Below are 15,952 nucleotides of genomic sequence, written 5' to 3'. Positions count from 1 at the left end.
GTTTGCTACCCCTGATGCTCTGAAAGATAGCAAATGTCCTGTGATTTCCCTGTGTCAAAGAAATCCTACTGATGTAATGAGGAAGGTGACGGCTTTGGACAGACATTAATTTGGTACATGGATCCAAGTCTAAATCTCTGCTCTTACTGCTTAAAAAAAAAACCTTTTAATTTCTCTGTATTTCAATGTCTCTTCTACACAGTGAGAGTAATTATTGCTATAATTCACAGAGATGTAGTGAGAATAAGTGGGCAAAGGTGTCTGGAGTGCAGACACTCTGGAAATGGAGAGAGGTATTCAGTCATTTACCTACACAATGTATATCACCTTTTGTCCTAAAACTATTTAACAAGCAGGTTATTTTTAAGTGCCATTTTGACCATGTTTTGCTTGTGTGATTTTCTGCCTTTTGGTTTTTAGGTTCCTGTTCTGGCAAAGATGGCAAATCATGTTAAACACTGCACGGACTTGCACTTTAAATGCTGATCGCAGAGTTGTGTTTGCACAGAGGCCCCTGCAGCACTGTCAAGTAACCAAAAAGCAAGTGCAAACAGAGTTGTGCTGACTTATGTCCCCTTACAAATCTTTTCTGGCATATGGGAGTATTAGATCTTAACACACCAAAACAAGAGAAAAGTGTTTTATCACTTGTCTCTGATATCGGGTTGAGCCTGTTCTTACATGCAGCCTCTATTGTGCATGCACATTTGGAAGAGAGTTTCAGATAAACATCAAAATGCGTCTCTTCTGATGTCAAGCAGGAAAGCCCTTCGCTCTTATCGAACCATGACAGAGGACACCTTGTGTTCTCCTGACAGCATGGGGCTGGGGCTGGCAAATGGCAATGAAAGCTGGGGGTTGTACCAGCAGGCAATCCCACCCTGCATGCCTCTCCCCTCCGATTCCCTCATTTTGTTTCCTATTCCTAGGGGCAGGGACAGTTCAGGAGAACATCAGCCTCCCAGGCTCAGAGGGATGCTGCAGAGACACAGCAGCATAAGGAAAGTCACAATTATTTGCTGAGGTCTCTATCGGATCTGTGCAAATTTAATGTATACGGACACTTCACCAATTTCCTGCATATTTTTATAATCTTCCAATGTTGTATTTTAGTGCCAAAGCCAGATTCATCCTTTTGTTTCATGGTACCTGGATGACAAATTTAGCTTATCTCGTTGGCTTCAGTGGAACAGTAAACACCACTGGGGGCCTTTCTCTCCACCCAGAAAAAAAAACACCTTTGGGAAGTGCCAGTTTCTCTTCCCTATTTAAGGAAGCTTAGGGTTATTCTATCCCTAACTTTACTACCTTGCTTAAGAAGGATGAATCCAGGCCTTAGAACACATTCTTATTTCTCTTTGAAATCCAGGCAAGGCAAGAACATGCTTTGAATTAAAGATGTTCTCCAGTGATGTGCTCAAGAGAAATTGTCTCTTATAGTGGGAATTCAGTGCTCTGGTTTGCCCTGGGTCTGGGGGGAGCACCACACAGCAGCCGCTGGCTGCCTCCTGGGCTCCAACCCACATGGACAAGCCAAAGCAATGACTTGACTTTACCCTGGAAATGTCCTAAGATATGTCACCTATCCTCCTCTTTTTTAATTGCTCCTTCTTATCATTCATGACTCCTCTTTTCCCATTCACCTCCTGTCTTAGGCAGCATTAGTGAAAGCATTAGTATTTTCAATTTTCTATATTAATAGCATTAATATTGAAATAACTCAGCAAAATTTGCCTTAAACTCTTACCCAGGTCTTCAGCAAGATTTCAGATCCCAGCTCCCACTGGTTTCAGCATCTGGGCCTTCATCCTTATCTCTCTGATTAAATCATTAGCCTTAAAATCCTTCACCATTTTCAACCCAATAATAAAGCACAGCAAAACGTGGCTGTAAGCTTCATGAATATTTATTTTTTCAACAGCGAAGGAGCAAGTTTACCTAGCAGCTTTGCTAACTGGTTGTCTGCAGAACAAGGAAGTTATGGCCATGTTAACGCAAGCAGTAGTAGTTTATTGTTTTAGTAGACACTTCTTTTTCCTTCCTTTTGAATAAACACACTGCAGGATCTGGGAGGACGCGTGCCAAGAGCATTACTGAGCGCAGCAACAGCCGAACAAAGCGCGGCAAAAGCACAATCCTAATCATAACAGAGAGAGCAAGTATTGTTACAAATGTTCCCTTTAGTATGGAAATGAGCCAGGGGTAATAAAAACACCATAAAAATGTCAAAATGACTGATCACCATGAAGCACAGGCCTTTTTATAACCAAAACTTGCAATGAACTTAAAAAAATCCTGTGTTAAGAGAAATGCCATTTTTACTTAACTTTATTGTTTGACTTATCCTCACTTCACTGCACAGTTAAATGATTGCAGAAGAGAACAACTTCAGAAGGGCATCAGTGAAGACCTGATTGATATTAAATGACATTCAAGTACGATGGTGGACTCTGGATGGAAACAAACTGTTAACCAGGGCATTAACATTAACACTGCTACTGGCTCTTTATGAGAATATGGGGCATATTTAGGTACTAATTGTTTGAACAGCAGCAATAAAATATAATGCTTAATGACATACAAATGAAGAGCTGTGTAACTCGTGTAATTCCATCAGAAAACGCTCAGGAACAGCAGCTTGACTCTTTAATAAGTCAGATCAAAGACGAAAAAAAGGCATTTTGAAGTCTGGTCTAAAGTGTTATTTATTACTCCTCTCACTGAAGCATAGATCAGCTCCGATAGAAATAGCACTTCAGACTGGATTTGGTTAGCGAAAATGGGGAAAAAAAAAAGAATATTCATTGCTTTGCTGATGTCCATGTATATTGTGGGATATGTTAAATCCTAATTACAACAGACTGGCAGAAGGGAAAAGAGAAAATAAAGAAAAAGTGGAAAAGCTAAAATAAGGACAAATAAAGGTCATAGCTCCACGTATTGATCTCAGACACCTGGAGCTGGTAAACACACACAAGCGCCTGGGCTAAACACAACACGTAAAAATGGGCATCCTCTTTCCTTCAGACTCCACTCTATACATAGGCAATATGTACGTGCCACTTAATAGTCAATGCAACATCCGTATTTTAAATATGGTTATATCAGCCATTACTTCCTGTTTTCAACTACAATAATGCACACTTTTGGTGGGTTTTGTTTTGAGGTGTTTTTGGTTTTTTTTGCATTTGTATCAAACTTAAAAACTGGAAATCTTTGCCCAAGAAATGCATTGCTAGTAAGACAAGGTCCAAAGAAAGTCTGAAATACCAACAGCTTCCCAACTATTGGCATTTTCTGTCAGGTCCAGAATGCAAAACTGACCTGGCAGGTGGCATGGGTGCATCCCAGCACATTTGGATGACAGATCCTGGCCCTTCATGCCTCATTTCTTCCTCTGTGAAATTCTTGCTGAGATCTACAGGTGAAACCCACCCTGTAAAGCTAGGTGGTTTTGTGCCTATGCCCCTCAACACCCTCACTATGTCTATCCACAAGCAGAGAAATGCACACGGGTGCCCTCTTTGTGGATCTAACACCCATTGGGATCCTGTGCACGTAGGAGTCACGTAGGGTCACTTTGGCCAAACTGTACAACCCAACATACAACCACTCGTGTCTAAATGAGTGTTCCAGGGGGACCTGTGTCCACCCCAGGGTGAGGGCAAGGCAGGATCCTGGCTGGCTCCCACACACGGCAAAAAGGGATTGAAGGTACTTACACTAGTAACGAGTTTAAGCAACTGAGCAGGCCATTAACCACATGTGTTTACATTCAAATTCACACGTAAATCCTTCATGACACTCACTGCAGCGAATCCAGTAAGATTTGCCAGGGGAGGTTTAGACTGGATATCAGGAAAAATTTCTTCACGGAAAGGGTTATCAAGCACTGGAACAGGCTGCCCAAGGAAGTGGTGGAGTCACCATCCCTGGAGGTATTTAAAAGACGAGCAGATGTGGTGCTTAGGGATGTTGTTTAGTGGTGGACTTGGCAGTGCTGGGTTAAGGTTTGGACTTGATGATCTTAAAGGTCCTTTCCAACCAAGATGATTCTATGATTCTGTGATTTTTCAAAATGCTGATAGCGTAGAGGAGGGGTGTGTACGCACAGTGCTACGCTGCTGTTTACCCAAGGGGTACTTGCAGACACAGTAAATGTCGATGCTCACCTCTAGTTTATCTGAGTAACACCATCACTGCAGTAATAAGCTGGAAAGCGCTGAGATCACATACTTGCAGTCTGGAGACAAGGGAAGATGGGTGTGCAGCCTGAGCGAGGCTGCCTTGTGCCAAATGTTGCTGTAAGGTCCGTGTTGCACATGTGCAGCTACAGCACTTACCAGGAGCAGCGCAGTTGGGTGCACGGGACCTGCGCTTGCATCTCCTTTTCTCTGCAGCTCAACTACATTTCTTTAGGGCCAGAAGGGAGCACTAGATGACCCCACCTGGACTAGGTATATCCCTTTACCCTTACCACATTCTCAATATCTTGCATCCAACTGAAATACCCTGTCCACAAAGCACCCAGCCTTGTTTTGAAGATTTTGAGAGATGCAACGTCTACCCCTTCCTTTGATAGCTCCTTCCAAAATGTGTACATTTCCCATTTAAATGTGTCTGGCTTCATACTCTGGCCATTAAATCCTGTCAGATCTTTCTGTGCCAATGGGCCAGCTAGAACAAAGATGTAAAGACCTTGCAATGACTCCATGTGTCCGATTTCCCAATGGACATTGTAAGGATTTCTTCCCACAGGCGTCTGCAAGAGCTGGAACGGGCACTGTATGTGGAATAATCATCCACTCTGGGTAATCTGGAGTCCTGGGCGCACTCAACATACCCAACATAGGCAGAGGTGATGCTCAGATAGCAAAGCCATGATAAATTCCCCATTAACCTTTGACCACCTCCCAATTTTTGTTCACATCTACATCTCCCCCAGGGCTTTATTCCAATATTTCAAACCTCTAAAGAGTTTCAGACAGCCACAGAAATGAAGTCAACACAGAAATATTTCCTCTTTCCCACCCCAAGTGTGCAATTTCTGCAGAGGGCTCTTTGGGTCCGAGGTCCAGGTCAGGTCAAGACAAAGTTTGGGTGAGGGCAAGCTCTTCTGAACTTAAAGTGTCAGAGCTTGGACGTTTGCTGCCTCTGGAATGAGCAGTGAGACACATTCGCCTCGAAGGGGTGGAGGTGCTGGGCTTGAGCCTGAAATCCCTGCTCCACTCCAGGCTCTGGAGTTTGGCCATCAACTCCAGGGACCCTAAAATTTCATCTTGCTAATTGCAGTTTGGCTCCTGGTGCAACTGTGGCATTTGACTGTAGAGGTGAAGAGAGAAAAATAGTCCTTATTGACTAAAAAACAGAAACCTTTTCCAAAGCATTCGAAAAACAATGCCTTTGCTAGATTCACAGCACCTACACAAAATATCAGGCCAAGCTGTGGTGAGAAGGTAATTTGCAATATTGTCTGCTTTGCCTTGCCAGCACGTGTTCCTGATGTGTGCAAACACACACACATGCACACCCTCACACACACACCTTTCCTTCAAAGTATAGTCTATTAACGCAATTCCAGAGTTTTATTCCTTTCTTTTCCTGTATAACTTTTATTACACTGCCACAGACATACACACGCTCTGTTGTGCTGTCTCATTTTGATGTGTTCAGTTACTGTATTTCCCACCGATTGAAAAAACACACGACATTTTTTATTTTAAATGTCTGATAAAAGTTTTCAGTTTGAAAAGGGCCGACCGTACAAAGATTGTCCATACAAAGTTTAAAAATGCCACACACAAACTGGCATGTAAGGCCATGTTTGAGCTGTAATGCAAATAAAATAAACAAAGACGGTGAGTTTTAAGCCTAAAATTCCTTTGATCTTTGAAGCCCCATGGTTTTAAAAGTACAACTGCCTTCTGTATCGCAGCCTAGCATGTACATTTATATGCCTACATGTATACTTATACATAACATAAAAACTTCTGTGTTCAAAATACGGTCAGTAGCTAATTGCAAGACTATGGTTTTCTTCTTTAAACACCCTCTATTCATGACTGAAGATGAGTCCAAATCTTGTCCCACTAAAAAAAACCAAATTCAAACAAGAGCAGGACCTGACTGAATTTATTTAGACTAAGGAAGACTTTGCAATACATGCAAGGCACAATCAAGCCCCAAAAATAAATGGCATGCAGTAGGGCAGAGTGACTCTTAAGAGCACTTACAGGTATCCTGTGGAGGCAAAATAATCCCTCAAAAATGAAAAATAATTCTTCAAAAATGCAAGACCCACCCAGGCACAGCAAGCCAGAGCAAGGACCAGACAATATATACAGCCCCACTTAAACAGGGTGTAAGATGATATTTTCCTAGGGGGAAATTTCACACCAATTTGGGTGCTCAACAGGAGATGCTCAAGAGGCAGCTGATACCCAAGGCAGGATGAGCATCCCAAGCTTTCTGCAAATCAAGACCTTTATAGCATCTCACATGGCACATCCAAAACCAAAGATGTCTTCTCAGCGCCGTGGCCAAGAGCTGCAGCTGCACTTGGCCGTTGCATCGTCCACGCTGGGTGGTTTACTGCAGTGTTTGACTTTGGAAACCTCTCTGTCAGCATTGCTAGAGATTTGTCTCTAAAGGCTGGAGCTTCAAAAGGGCAGGAAGCAGCCACTCCTTCTGCATATCTAGCAATATGTAAAGTTTTTGACCGCATGATACAACACTATGGAGCTGGATCGGAGGGTAGAAGGCACCAGTGGAGAGCGTTACGCTCAGCGTGGAAGATAGTGCTGTATGGGAAATGCAGGATTGCTTCTTGTAACCCACTAACCCTCTCTCTGAGGGTCAGCGATATAGCTGCCATTTGAAAAAGTGCCATAGGACAGTCTCTTAGGGCTTGCTTAGAGCTGAACCCTACAAAACCAGTGTTCACCTCCACCTTTGAAGCTGGTTTCAGTACCACTATCACAGCATGTGTTAGAAGGGTCCTCTCGCTGCAGCACTGGCACAGAGAGCAGGGAAGGGCCGCGGGCTTACAAGTGCATCCTGCCCTCTGCCATGCCCTGAACGCTGCTGAAACATGCGGTAGGTTGGTACGTACTATGGTGCGATAAGTAGCTTCCCATAGGCAGGACATATGAGATGTAGCCCTTAGTGTCTTTCATGGAGACATCCACTTACTGCCTTCTTAAAATAAAGGTGATGCACTTAGTGTATAAAGGCTTTTTAGGTTTTTTTTTTAATGAAATGACTCAATAAACTACAGCCATTAATAACTCCTGCCTAAATCATGTCTTATATCCAAACAGAACCCTCAATGCTCATATTTAAGTCTCCCTGAAGCTGAAAGGATGCATACAAAGATACTCATGATCTGAATTTAGCTTTTATGGACTTCATAGATTTGTGTTAACAAAGTGTAACTGAATCCTCCTGCTGAAAAAAAAAAAAAATTAGCAATGGGATGCTTTTTTATAACCTCGCCAGGAAGACCATCATGAGGGATGGTCTTCCTGTGGAGGTTATAACACGGATTTCCTGCTACAGCATACAGGAAAGCAGCAGAGTGTGCTGTGCAGTGCTGTATGGCAACAGTGCCAGTTGGTAAACTCCACATCAGTGGGAAGGTGTCCCTCTTCTACTTCTCTGCCTCTGCCTCCTCCTCCTCCTCCTCTTCTTCTTCCCCAGAGTTATCGGATGGCTCCAGCCAGCACCAGCACAGTGGGCAGAGATGGAGCCACAGATCCAGGCGGTTAAGGCAAAGGAGTGACTTTTTGGAGCAGCACGTATGGGTGAAGGAGAGCAGGAGCTTATGTGCTTTGCTGAATGGGGGCCCCATCTCACAGCACTACGGCTGAGCAAACAGGGAACTGTTTGGTTTGCTGGTGATTCAAATAAGCCAGCAGAAAAATCACTGCGGGTCAACCCAGAGCAAATACCTTCAGAAACATTCAGAGAAAAGCGAAGCCTAAAGAGCTGTTTTGTTTCTGGTTAAATGAAGTGTTTCACTTTTAAACAGAGCAGCCTTTTGCTGATCTCTTCTCTGGAACAGGCTTGAGAAGGAAGTAATTTCAAACTTTAAAATTGGCATGTTTCAAATTTTCAGGTTTTTTTTACCAGCAAACTTTAAGTGAAACTCAAGTGAACTGCAAACAGTTGCAGCATTGCTGAACCTGCCTTCTCTAAGAAAATTTTGGCCGCTGAAGAATTGGGTGTCTCTCCTTGGCATGCAGCAGACCGAAGGTGTGAGCCCTCCTGGAGGGGAGCAGCTCCCCACGTGCTCTTCTTACTGCACCCAACTCACCCTCTGCTGGCTCCTTCAGCAGCTGCATTTACAAATTAAGTGTTTCAACCTACATTTCATATTTTCCCCTCCCAAGCACCCTGAGGCCAAAGTTCATTTTACAGGCTTACAAATTATTACGTCTTGATTTGCAAAATTTTCTTTTAAAAAGAAAACCCGCTGCAGGTTTATGCTTAAAAAACAAATGCAACTTCCTGCCCCCCTAAAAAAAAAACGCATAGTGAAACAGATTTCCCTGCGAGCAGAGAACTTTGCCACTGAAGATTACAAAGGGTCCATGAGAAGTGATCTGGCCGCTGCAGACCCTCACAGTCAGAATATAAACAGTGGAAAAGGCCAGTTTCTGATGGAAAGGATGGCACCAGCGGTACCTGAGATGATGTTAGCAGATTACACATGGCTAGTGTGAAAAGGCATAGAGATACAAAGGCATATGATGACCTCCAGGTTAGAAGTACAGTTGGTCACATGCTACACTGAGCATTTTCTGAGCATGGCATCTATAGAACCTGAAAAAAAATCTTTATTTTCTTTGATCAAAAATATGTATAGAAATGCCTGTTTCAAGGAAAATATCATACATTTTTTTCTTGTTTAACAAAATAAATTAAATATACATGACTTCTGTTTAAACTCTATATAGAATTACAAAGGTTTTATATTTGCAATTGGATTCATTTCCAGTCCATATAGGTTTTTAATATGGTCCTTATTTATTTTCTCTTCTGTTGCTTGAACTACAATGAAGTTGTATCATTTCCAAAATGTTATCTGAGGGGAGGGGACAACCACACACAATCTAGGTGAATATTTCTCAAATGCATTTTTTCCTACAAGATTCTTATCTCATTCTCTTTGTTTCTTATTCTTTTTTTCTAATGTTTTCATGTATTTTGCATTGATGTAGAAAATCCAGTAGCTTGTCACTGTGAGCCATCAGAGAAGGACAGCGTGTTTTGCTTTCTTCACCATCAGCAGTTCAATTATTATTATTATTAATTATTATTATTTCTTAAATATAAATATAAAGGTGTTCTGTACAATGTTCCTCTTTCCTTCTTTCCTTTTTCCTGGTAGCGGCACTGAGTCCTAGGACCAGGGAGTGGAGCAGTTGTGGTTTGATCTGCAGAAAGCCCCAAGGGAAAGACGATGCCTTCAACTTGCAGAAATCGAACAAACCAGCTCAGTCAGCATTTCAGACCAAATCACCGCGACTGAGAAGCATTCAGCATTTCACATTGTGAACAGAAACTTATTTTTCTAGACCCTCTTGTGTTATTTTTTTTTCCCTGGAAGAGGTGAGTTGGTTATGTCTCCTGGTGCCTTGCCACTAAACCTCAGGTACTTTAGAGCTCGAGTCACTCACAGGGAACAGGCTCTCCTGCGTGCTCCTGAGAGGGACATGCTTGGGGGCTTCCCACCGAAACAAGTGATGGGCAGCAGGCACAGGAACAGCGGTGCCCATCAGAAAAGCACCACGGTTGCCTCTTTCTCTTCTTGCTCCTTTTAGCAACACAAAAGGTGGTGGTTCATGTCCCTGTGTCCCATCTCATTTCTTGCCACCTTGATTAAAAAATCCGGGAAGGCTCCGCTGTGGGGGACGGCTGCCTCTCTGCTGGGATTTGGAGTTCCTTCATTATTCCTCGGCTACATCCTGATTGCAATAATTAGAAAAAAAAAAAAATCTCTTTTCTCTCTCTGTCTTTCTCTATTATATATATATTTATATAGATAGATATAGATATATACACATATATATATACACACATACACACACGCATATACAATTATATATATGTATATATATTTAAAATTATATATATATAATCTTTTCTGTCTGCTTTGCCTGTTGCTGGCAGTGTGAGCTGACTTGGAGCAGTCTCTTCTGAGGTACCACGAGGAAAAGCCCAAATGAGCTACTGTACACAGCTGCCCTCTTAGCACTGGTACTGAATATGCTGGTGCTGATGGACTTTGCCTTCCACGTGCGAGTGGGTGTGGGTGTGGATGTCCGTGTAAATCTTTGGGTACATTTTGGACGCCATGGCCGGGGCAAGTGTAGGCCCTTGGGACAGTAAATGCTGCTGCTGGGCGACATATTCCTCATAGTTTATGGAGGAGATGCAGTCTTTGTCGGGGACCTGGGAGACACAGATCCTGTCCCGGGGCTGCGGCCGGTGCACGGGGGCAGCAGCTGGTGGGGAGCAGGGTTTCTTCTTGGTCTGGCAAAGCCACAAGAGGATCGTCCCAAAGATGAAGACAGCTCCAGCAGGGATGCCAATGATCACAGGCCAGGGAAGGCTGCTGGCCGAGGAAGGGGGCACAGGTGCACTCGGAGGCTTGGGATCTGGACATCACGGCAGGAGAGAGACAGAAAGAGTTAATTAAATGCAGGCAAAGTGAATTCAAAACAGATGTCACACTTGGGCTGGCTTTTGTACAGGCTGTCTGGCAACCCTGCCAGACCAAGTAACAAGGGAGAAATCAAGCCAGCACATGATGTTTGGTAACTGCTTTGCTTTTCAGTGCTCCTGGAAGGACAAGCGACTCATTTTCTCTGGTTTAGGGGTCAGGAGGGGAGTCTTTGGGGGATTTTTTTTAACTTTGTTATCTGAGCTTTAATGGATGCTCTACAGCCAACCCAAGCAAGTTTCCTAACACCCTCACTCTGCAATGGAGTGGGCTTCATTGCCCAGATTGGAGGATACAACACGGGACATGTCAGCAATACCTCCATGTCAGCAGCCCAGGAGGCATGATCAGGTTGCACAGAGCAACGGCATGTTGCCCATTTGCCTCTGCCAGGTGTAGCTGTGCCTGTGTGGGCTTTAGACACTCTTTAGTATCCATGTCTAGAGATACTGGAGCTATTCAGCAATGCTCTGCCATGGCAGGCAGCATGAATGTGGTGTTTTGGAGGTGGTGTCTTGAGTTTCTTGTGTGGCTGGGAGGAAGGCTGAAGGATGAGAAAAATGTAGGTAAGCTGGTGTCCCCTCCTTGGTGCCCAAGCCATGGAGAACTGAAAGTTCACACAGCATTAAAGTGTGTGTCCAACTCCCTATGCCAAATGGGCTCTACCTCCACCAGTTTCTTTGGAGCTGCCGTTGGCTTTCCCAAGGCAGCAAATTCAGCGACTGGAGGAGATAAGATGCTTCAGACAGCATCTTTCATAGAATCACAGAATCGTTTCGGTTGGAAAGGACCTTTAAGATCATCGAGTCCAATCGTTAACCCAGCACTGCCAAGTCCACCACTAAACCATGTCCCTAAGCACCACGTCTACTCGTCTTTTAAATACCTCCAGGGATGGTGACTCCACCACTTCCCTGGGCAGCCTGTTCCACTGCTTGATAACCCTTTCCGTGAAGAAATTTTTCCTAATTTCATGCTTACTTCCCACTTCCCCTCTCTGCTGTTGGCAGCCTGTACATCCCTGGGTAGCCACTCTGGTTTCTCAGCCTGATCTCTTGATTTATAGACCCAAAAGGAGTCCTGGGGTAGGATCCTAGCTATCAAAATCCCCATCTAGATAGCTACCAGCTGGAATTTCCAAAGCCCCGAAAAATACCTAGGCACAAAATTCAGCTTGCAGGCAGACACTCAAGAAACTTTGAAAACCACAAGCTATCCAAATCACCCAATATGTTCTGTTCAAACATATATCACTTAACTTTCAAGCCAAACTTCTTTAAGACACTAATGTCTTTTTCTATCCTTGACAAATAATCCTACAGCTAGTTTGAAATATTAAATATGTACCATGTGGTCTCTTTGAAGTCAGAAGAAACTATACTGTTGACCTCAATAGACAAAACTTTGATTCAGCAACTCTGGAAATTACAAAATAATTTAGGCTGGAAGGGGAGTCTGGAGGTCATCTGGTCCAGCCCCCTGCTCAAAGCAAGACAGGACCAGAGAACTGACCCATCATCTGACCACGAAAACAACAGTCTTCATGTTGGTTGGCAGAAATCCTTTGCTGGGCTGAAACGAAAGTGTTTTGATATCCATCCATGCTGTTCTTCGGTGCTGTCTATGTCAAATCTGGTAGATTTAGAAGCAGAATGGTGTTTTTCTAACTTGTGGCCTTGCAACCACATCTTTGCCTCTGAGGGCAAGCTGAGTTCTTCTTCTCCGTCACTGCCAATAACAACAGGCCTGCAGGCTCTGGTTCTGGTATGAGGCCCCATTATAGTCCCATTTAAATCAATGGAAAGTCTCCCACTGATTTCAGTGGGAGCTGGATCAGACACCCATAGTTCATAAACTCCCAGAGGCTTTGATTTATATCCCACCCACGCAGCCTTTTCGTTGGGATTGACAGGCTTTCTAGTTGGAGTTTAGTCCTAAATCTAAGTCACGCAGAATATGCCAAGAGCATTCTCTTACTTGGCAATCTTCTGTCAGTATCTAAATTCAAGCTAGTGACTCTCTATGGCTGCTGAGATGCAGAGCTTTGGCAATCAGGGAGCAGAAGAAGCCATGCTGTGTTAGTTACAGGAGTCATGAGCATTTTCCCCACTACCTATGCAGAAACCCAGTCCTAACAGCCTGGGAAAATTAATAATCTTTATCTCTCACTGGTGTCTTGACTGGAGATGCCCCATTAGACCTGACAGCTAAAATGTTCTGATATTGGCTCCAGCTCCTGCACTCTCTTAGCTGTGTTGGCCTTGTGGTGGTGTAGGGAAGAAAAAGCAGTAAGGTTGATTTTTGTCATAAAACTGGTGGATCTGAAGCTAGATTCACATGGCAAGATGAAGCAGAAAGAAATGCTCTTTTCCGTAAAAAATATCTATCAGGGCAGAACTGCATAGTCAGGAGGGAAAGGAGTAAATCACAAAGTGAGGACGGTGTGCCTCAAATGCACTTGATACAGCCTCAGCTGGACATGACCACCAGCTCTGAGGCCTGGAGAGAGAAGGAAGCAGCTGCGAGTTTGGTACAAGAGTCTCCTGGGATCATTGCGTAAGAATTTAACTAATCAGTCATTCTTTCTTTCACACTTGTTCCTTTCCTCTCCTTGTGAGCGCGACAGTTTTTATTCTTCTCTCGTTTTATGGGCCTGTATCATTGTTTCCTTTTACCAGTAAAAGCAATATAAATAAGAGCAAGAGAAAGGAGAAATGTAAGGTAATGGGGTTGCAAACTATGGTGCTATTCACTTCCCCTCTCATGTCCTGCACCCTATCACTGAAGTGATCTAGTGCCTGCAACTGCAGTATCCTTTCCCAACTCCTCTTCCACACAGGAGCAGATCACTTTATTTCATCTTGCTGGACTCATTATTCCCCATGAAGGGCGAAAAGGAAACATCACCAAGAGGCTGATCATCAGCAGGGGCTGATTTAAATCAGGGTTGATTTAGTCCCTCATTCATTCTTACCAGAACTGGGCTAGCCTAAATCAGCACAGCATCACAGAGGGACATGGAGCCCAATGGGCATCAGTAGTTGTGTTCATTAATACCATGATGCAGACTAGTGGTTCAGATGAGGGAAAAAAAGGCATAACTCACCTGGCAGTACTGTCAGAAAAGCACTGCGAAAGCTGTAGCCCATGGTGTTTGCCCCTAGGCAAATGTACATCCCTGCATCCTCTTCCTTTGCTCGAGTAATCATCAGTTTGTTCAGGTAGGAGCCATCAGGACGGGACCAGACCTCCCCCGTGGGCAGCACAACAAACTTCTGTCCCCCAACGTCGATGGTTGAGTTGTACTTGCTCTCTGTGCCGTACTCCACCCTTTTCAGCCACTGGATGACAGGTTTGACATCGCTGCGGACTTTGCACTGGAAGGACGTTGTCCCACCGTAGTCTACCGTTGTGTTGACGGGGTGCGTCCCTGTCAGGATGGGCTTGGACCTCGTCCTCTCTGCACAAAAAAACAGGGAGCTTTATGGAAAACGTTGTTTGCAAATCTCATTAACTTGTGATTGCAGAAACATAGGAAGAAGGCATAGGAGGGATGCAAAATAATTGTCTAGTCCAACTCCCTTCCCCAAGGCAGGCTGAGATTTCTGCAAACCTCTCCTGATATAAACTTGCCCAGCCTCTGACAAAGCCTCTAATAGTAGATGCTCTCCAGTCTCTCCAAACAAATCCTCCATTTTCTGAGGCTTAGCAAGTCTTTTATCATGCTCAACGTGAATCTTCCTGTTTCTAATAAGGAGGTTACTTTATCTGCATCATACCTGAAGAAAAGTTTGGTCGCCCTCTTAGCCCTTATATTTTGGAAGATTTTCTTCAGCCCTCTCTTCTGTACACTGAACAAGCCTCCTAACTGCTAAGCAAACAGGGTCTTAAGAATTTCATATAGAAGGTTTTTCTGTCTTTGCTGTGTTTCTGCTCTCTCAGGTCACTCATGAAGCATCTATATTTGGGTAACCAGTTTGTGGTTGTATTACTTGGCACAACACAGGTCAGACTTGGCCTTTCTGCTCCTTGGCAAGTATTGTAAGTCCAGTCTGGACTGCTGAATTTCCCCATTCCCTCCCTGTATGCTGCAGCTATGAGATGACAAATGGGGCCATCCTTCCTTGTATTCCCACTTATCCCCATGTCTCAGGGACTATATTGCACAATAATGGATCTTAACAATGTACCTTGACCTACAGGGTCAGAGGCTGCAGTGATCTTTCTTGAGTCTTGACCAGAGGAAGATAAATGGCCTAATACTAGCCAAAAAGGTCAAAACTCATTTCAGGATTAAATTTGGGCAATAGTACAGGTCTGAACACAAATGAAGGGGATTATTTCACTGTAAATGTTCACTTGATGTTGACCCTGATGATGTCTTATCAATGTTTATAAATATCTGATGGGAGGATGCAAAGAAGATGAAGCCAGGCTTTTACCAGTGGTTCCCAGTGACAGGACTAGAGGCAATGGGCACAAACTGAGACACAGGAGGATCCTTCTAAACATCAGGAAACACTTTTTTACCGTGAGGTGACTGAGCACTGGCACAAGTTGCCCACAGAGGTTGTGGCATCTCCATCCTGGCTGATATTCAAAAGCCATCTGGACATGGTCCTGGGGAACTGGATCTAGGTGACACTGCTTGAGCAGGGGGGACTGGACCAGATGACCTTCAGAGGTCCCTTCCAACCTCAGCCATTCTGTGATGCTGTGTCTCTTACCATGTCTGATAGGGTGCAATTTACAGGTGAATATGACAGAATCTTATGTATTGTCAGACACAACCTCAGATTTTTACCATATATATTGAGAGTCCACATCAGAACCACTGTGGCTACCCCCAGTTTGGGGACACTGAGGGGCAGGGTAAGACATGTTCTTTCTCCTTTTGATCTTCCCAAATGTTCCCTAATGACAAACAAATTTGGATGGGAAAAGGCCCCTTCTTTCACACGCTAATGGCAGGCCGTGGATATTGTTTCATCTTTTGTCTGGGAGTCCTTCACGAGATTTCTGTCATCTCTGTTGCTGGGCCTAGTAGCTGCCCACGGGGACCAAACTCTGTTGGAAGCCATCCCATGCCATATCATCCACTGCTGCGGGAGATGAGACCACAGGCACCACCACTGAGGAAGATCTTCACTTCATCCTCACCTCCCTGCTTTTATTATTTCTTTCTTCAGTCTAATCATCCCCACACTCACTATGGAGAAAATTTTT

General features: G+C 44.0%; 1 protein-coding gene across 3 annotated transcripts in view; it reads right to left on the bottom strand.

Annotated features, from left to right (window-relative positions):
* Positions 1–6,115: 6,115 nt before the first annotated feature.
* FGFRL1 (fibroblast growth factor receptor like 1) overlaps positions 6,116–15,952 on the bottom strand; it is a 186,879-nt gene continuing 177,042 nt past the window's right edge. For all 3 annotated transcript variants that reach the window (XM_068403947.1, XM_068403949.1, XM_068403948.1), the window contains exons 6-7: positions 13,833–14,186; positions 6,116–10,661 (exon numbers count right to left, since the gene is read on the bottom strand). In XM_068403947.1, coding sequence (XP_068260048.1) covers positions 10,252–10,661; positions 13,833–14,186 — 764 coding nt within the window. In that variant the 3' untranslated portion in view covers positions 6,116–10,251. The remainder of the gene's footprint in view (positions 10,662–13,832; positions 14,187–15,952) is intronic.

Source organism: Nyctibius grandis, chromosome 6 (assembly GCF_013368605.1).
Source record: "Nyctibius grandis isolate bNycGra1 chromosome 6, bNycGra1.pri, whole genome shotgun sequence".
Classification (NCBI taxonomy): domain Eukaryota; kingdom Metazoa; phylum Chordata; class Aves; order Nyctibiiformes; family Nyctibiidae; genus Nyctibius; species Nyctibius grandis.
Note: the sequence above shows the minus strand (reverse complement) of the source record. Positions and strands in the feature narration are given on the sequence as shown.